General features: G+C 34.2%; 1 protein-coding gene across 1 annotated transcript; it reads right to left on the minus strand.

Moving 5' to 3' along the window:
• Positions 1 to 200: 200 nt before the first annotated feature.
• LOC107639160 (uncharacterized) lies at positions 201 to 2,531 on the minus strand. The gene is made up of 4 exons (XM_088483278.1): positions 2,423 to 2,531; positions 1,994 to 2,053; positions 1,107 to 1,183; positions 201 to 278 (listed from the first exon to the last, which is right to left on the minus strand). The coding sequence occupies exons 1-4, from the start codon at positions 2,529 to 2,531 to the stop codon at positions 201 to 203; spliced, it is 324 nt and encodes a 107-aa protein (XP_088339404.1).
• Between the last annotated feature and the right edge of the window lie 3,425 nt (positions 2,532 to 5,956).

Genomic DNA, 5,956 nt, shown 5'->3' on the forward strand with positions numbered 1-5,956 from the left:
ACACTCCAAGCACCAACACAAATAACAAATAAGCTTTCAGCGCAGTGAGAGGTAGACAACAAATAATCTTAGAAATAATATCCTTACTAAGACTGCTAGTTAATCTTCTCATTATTTTTGTAGATAACTAGTTAAGTGAATGCCTACTAACCTCAACTTAAGGTGACTCTATTAACTTGAAATTGACTTCAAATTGTGCTCTAGTTTAGAGGTATTGCATCGTTCAGGAGAGCTAGAATGAGCAGTGACACACTCCACAGTCCTAACCCTCTTCCTCTCTGAGTGAATGAGAATAGCAGCAGAAATCAGATACAGGATAAGTAATTTCTGCATTTTTCCATTTTATATAACAAATAATGAGGCCTTGGCTTATACATTAACAAGAGTTGAAGAAGATCTAAACCCTGTTTCACATGAAAAATTATCACCAACAGATTCATATTAGTTAAAGCAAGTTAGTTAGTTATCTAAATAATCAAACAGCTCATTTACATAAGAACACTGAGACACACTATCTATTTTCAATTAATTCTTTTTAATACTTGATTTATGGTTATTTGATTAGTAAGAATGTTAGCAAAATTGTGTGCAATATCAGAAGTATTTAATAAATGAAAACAAGCAAAGTAGCAGCAAATATAATAAATATAAAAACAGAGGAATTTAGCAATGCCATTCCAGAGGACTACATTAAAACCAACCAAGATTCATCAAAGAATTAAAGAAAGAATAAATTTTATAACCCAAAACACAACTCTTCCCTCATCCCATTAAGCATAAAATTTCTTAAATCTATGAGCAGGAAAAAAAACTTACTCAAATTATGACTCAACATGAATAATTTTTCAACAAAACCCAGAAATTGCACAGTAATTAGGAAGCTCAGAAGCCATGGTGAGCGATATTCTCAAGAAACAAAACAGTAAGGAACAATTAGAGAATGTTGTGCCGTGTTGCAAACCAAATCAAATAAAATTGAGCTCAAAAACGAACAAAGTTTCAAACTTTGATACAACATCATGATGTGTAATAAGCATGTAAAATATAAAAAAATAAAAATAAAAAGAGAAAAAACCTCAGAAACAATAAAGGGTAACTGAATTTACCTGCAAAAGGGTTGAAGATTGATGATTGTTTGGTTTTCTGTTTCTGCGACTACAATGAAAATGGAAATTTGGAACAACTGAACAAGAACAAGGAACAGAAAAACCAAGCAAGTTAGTTAGTTAGTTATCTAAATATTTTAAAACATATATCTAATATGTCTTCTCAAAAATGGCTATGGTGGTGCAATATCTAAATGACAGTGACTGGTTATAGAAGAAAAATGGCCACTAGGAAAATAAAGTGGATGCCATTGCAGCAATGCTATTATTTGTTGTTTCCACATTCCCAAAAATACACATAATATTATTTCATTTAACGGATCCATTGATGCATATAGGATGATGAATCCTTCTCATCATCATGTTAATTTTTTACATAATTTTATTATCACGTATAATTTTTTTTAATCTTTTACTTAAAATTTGAGACTTAAACAAACTAAAATAAGTAACATTAGAAAATAAATAATAAATATAACAAAAAATCACATATAATGAAGTTATATTAATGATTGATTATTGATGTATCCATTATTGTAGTGATAAGGGTATGCATGCATGCCTATGAGATGGTGCAGCTAAATAGATAAAACCCACTAACCCAGTGAACTTTAAAAGCTTCACTGCCCCTTGTATTTTAGCCTCAGCTTCTTTTTCTATACCCATACTAAACCATATCCAATTATAATAATTTCATATCCAAATTTAGGAATCTTCAACCAAAATAAGAAAGAGATAGATGATGATGAGCTTATGATAATGCAGAATGAGTATAGATAGATAGAGATTTTGAGTGGGTTCAGAATTAGTGCATGTAATTTCATAATGGATGACACATTTTTCCTTCTTTTCTTTTTCATGATTATGACATATTATTAAAGGCAAACCTATCTGATGAGAGTTGAATATTAGCTTTGCTTGCCAGCCCGGTGACAGAGGTGAAAGAACTGCATAATATGAAGCAACAAAGGAAAAATGTATTTATCATCGGATGTTAATAATTAAATAATCAGCTTGCATTTTGGGTCAAATGAAGAAAAGGGAAAGTAAAGACAGAGCGAAGGCATTACTGCATTTGGAGGTATCTTTGAGTATTCAGAAAGTATCCTGTAGATAGAGGGTTAAACATCCTTCCCAATTACACAAGGTACACTACAATCCAACAAAACCCCCATCCCAAAAGAGGAAATAAAAACATGTGTGCACACACGCAAATATAAAATCAACAGAATCCTGATATAAATTAGCATCTAAAGTTTGAAAGCATTAAGCAAGAAAGATTACATAAATAACTTGAACAACAAAAATTAAGATACCTATTAAAGAGATTTGCAACTTCTTCACATTCATCTTCATTGTAAAACCATATACCATTAACTTCTTGAGCCGCATTCCGATATAATAGGTATGGCTTCTTAAGTTCATACTCAAAATCCAATAGATTCTCTACTAGGTTGTCTGTCAGAACAAATATTACAAAGAAAGTTGCAAATCAGAAAACTGATAGCACAAATCAGGCACACAGATGAATGAGAGCAGAGCACTAGTACATTTATATTTCTCCAAACAATGAGGAAATAATAAATCAAGCACTGCCAAAAAGAGAATATGCGATCTACAGCAACAATAATGCAAAATATATTTGAATGATTGAATCTATCCAGCACTGAACATTAATTAGCATTTAGCGGTTAATCTTGGAACTAAAAACACCACGAAATGGATTCAATTAAAAAAAAAAAAAACACAAATCCGAACCTGTATTTTGTCGATTCATTATCAGATGCATTTTTCATTATCGGTGGAGTGAACGCCCTCAGATCAAAGACCTCATTGTATTTCCCTCTTCCCACCTTCCTCACAACCTCGTAGTCATCTTGCTCCCTGCAACTCATGAACTCAATTTTTTAAACAGACATTAAATAAACAAAATAGGAATTCAAATTGATAGGAAGGTAACTAAAGCAAATTCATTCCCTTCTTTCCCACTTTAAGAAGAATAGATAGTTAATTTTACCTCCCTGTAAGCATGAATGCATTGAAGAAGTGGCTCCTTAGCCTTGAGGTTACTTTTTCCTTCCTGCTTTGCAAAATAACACCAGAAATTATTAATGTATCTCATAAAAGTTAAAAGTTAAATCCTTGCTTATGTACTAAGGCTTAGAATCTGACTTGAATTTCCAGCAGTTCTTGCTTTGCTACCTCCACCGATGATAAAGTACTGAATGATTGCAACTGTGAAAAACCACAATTCTATTTTAATAGACATGCATAAGAGAAGAGGAATAGTGAATGCACAGCCAATAAAATACAGACCAATATGAGCAGCGCTGCTTGGGCTTCCTTTCTGGAATCTCCCGGTGCACTGTGTTTCTTCAACTTGTCTTTTTGTTTCAATACTCTATCTAAATATTAACGTGCAATCCTGAGACGGAACAAGGAATCGGAGAGAACATCAAGGAACAGCCGCTAAGTTCCTCAAAGCATGAACATAGATTAATGTCACAGGAATTATCGTTAAGTGCATTATCATTAAAACTGCATAGTAACAATGAAAGGATAATTGGAATTAGAAAAAGAAACAAGCCTAAGATAATTTGATTTAGTTTTGATATTCAAAAAATTGTTCCCAATTTTTTACCTAAAAATAAATTGAACAAGGAAGAAAATCAAAACCTGAAATTAAATAAAATAAGTAGCAGTTAGCATAGAACAATCAAAACCTAGAATCAAACGAAATAAGGTTGATGAGGAGAAGAGAAGCTCGAAGAATAGAAACTAATAGAATACCTAGCAAATCGCATCAATGGAAGCAAATGTACCATCAGAGGAGAAGCATTGACGGACATGACACCGATGGAGGGGAAGAATCATTGATGGAGGAGAAGCTCGCAGAGCAGCGGCGATGTCATTTTTGAATTCTGCCACACCAACACAACTCTCACACACATAAAACAAGGAATCGAAAGAATAGTAATAACCGAGAGGAAGTAACAAATCATGAATCAAAAGAAGATGAAGAAGAAGAGGATGAGAATTTTGTTTACAAACCTAAAAGTGAGAACGGACACGGAGAAGACGAGCTAGGGTAAGAAGCTCACACAACATAGAGCGCAGAAGTTCGATAGAGGAAAAGCTCGCATCAATGGCAGAGAAACTCACAAGAATAGAGGAGAAGCTCGCATCAATAGAGGAGAAGAAGCCACTGGAGGAGAAGCTCGTTGCTCACGACTCTCCTCTGCGATTCGCAATTAGGTTTAGTTATTACTGCCAAAATTATTAAAAGTGTCCTTCCCTTACAAATACATTATGGCGGTGACATAAAATGCCTTAATTCATGAGTATTGTGGCGTTTTTATGAAACCGCCTTAATATTAATGACATTTTAACCAATTTTTTTTGTAGTGTAAATCCTAATCCTAAGAGAGAGGAGAGAACCTTTCTCTCTAAAAACTACATCTAAAACTAAAAATTATGAATTATGAGCTTATTATTATGAATAAATGGATTCCCCCACTTTATAGCCTCTAATCTGTGTTTTCTGGGCCGCAAACTGGGTCAGAAACAGCCCAAAATTCGATGGTTGCGAATTCAAACACGCTGATTTTTCATCACTGCGACGTGGCCGCGTGGAGCACGCGTTCGCGTCACCTAGCCTCAGAGAAACTATGACATATTATATATCAAATCGAAGCTCCGGACGTTAGCTTTCTAATGCAACTGGAATCGCATCATTTGGACCTCTGTATCTCAAGTTATAGCCGTTTGAGTGCGAAGAGGTCAGGCTAGACAGCTTAGCAATTTCTCCAACTTTTTGTATTCCTTCCACTTTTGTATGCTTCCTTTCCATCCTTTGAGCCATTCCTGTTCTGTAATATCTGAAATCACTTAACAAACATATCAAGGCATCTAATGGTAATAAGAGAGGATTAGACATAGGGAACTTAAGGCCAAAGAAGCATGTTTTCAATCAAAGCACATATTTAGGAAGGTAAATGTAAAACCATGCAAATTGTATGAATAAGTGGGTAAAGAGTTGATAAAAACTACTCAATTGAGCACAAGATAAACCATAAAATAGTGGTTTATCACGGTCTTTTTCTGCGGCCGACCCGGCTTCATAACTCGGGCTGGGATATGAACAGATAGTGAGGCATGTGGGTGCACAGAGAGTGAAATGAATGCTCCAGAGAATCTCTAAGTTGGAAAATAGTTGTAGCTACTCCTACAAAATTCAAACTAAGTTAAAGAAGGAAAACAAATGATTCATAAATATAAATAAAATTAACACAACTATACATAACAAAAAGATGAAACAAGCTAATCATATCAAATAAGATGAAACAAACAAGGCAGAATAAAGCAAATGAAACTAACTAACTATAACAACTAAAATCAAACAAACTAGGGATAACAACTACAATCAAAATATGCAAGGAAACCATGCGTACGCACAAGTTACCTCTTTTGTTTTTTTTAAGAAAGAATGGTGTTAGACGCCACTTAACTGGCATGCTACAACAAGCTTGATTTTGAGGACATTTTGGTTCTGTCCCATTTTGGCATGGGACGCCACAAAACTGGCGTGAGGAGCCATAATACTGGGAGAAATTTTTGAAGCCAATTTGGGTTTTCCTAATGGAAAGTTAGATGTACAGAGTCATGCATGAGATTCTGTAATTCTATAGAATGCTTTCTTAAATGACATGCAAAAATTATAAATTATATAGAAAAGCATTATATGTATGGTTTGATCACACAAAAATCTTCTCATGCGTTTGATGCACTGCTTGACCAAACACCAAACTTATCCTTTGGATTCAATACCAAACTTGGCTCCTGCTTGGGCC

Source organism: Arachis ipaensis, chromosome B4 (genome assembly GCF_059453495.1).
Source record: "Arachis ipaensis isolate K30076 ecotype BB chromosome B4, ASM5945349v1, whole genome shotgun sequence".
Classification (NCBI taxonomy): Eukaryota; Viridiplantae; Streptophyta; class Magnoliopsida; order Fabales; family Fabaceae; genus Arachis; species Arachis ipaensis.

Coding starts and splice junctions, on each gene's coding strand:
- LOC107639160 (XM_088483278.1), bottom strand. CDS start 2,531: ATGAACTTAAGAAGCCATACCTATTATATCGGAATGCGGCTCAAGAAG. Junction 1,184..1,993: donor ATTCAACTCTCATCAGATAG/GTTTGCCTTTAA, acceptor GTTCTTGTTCAG/TTGTTCCAAATTTCCATTTT. Junction 279..1,106: donor AATCTTCAACCCTTTTGCAG/GTAAATTCAGTT, acceptor TCATTCACTCAG/AGAGGAAGAGGGTTAGGACT.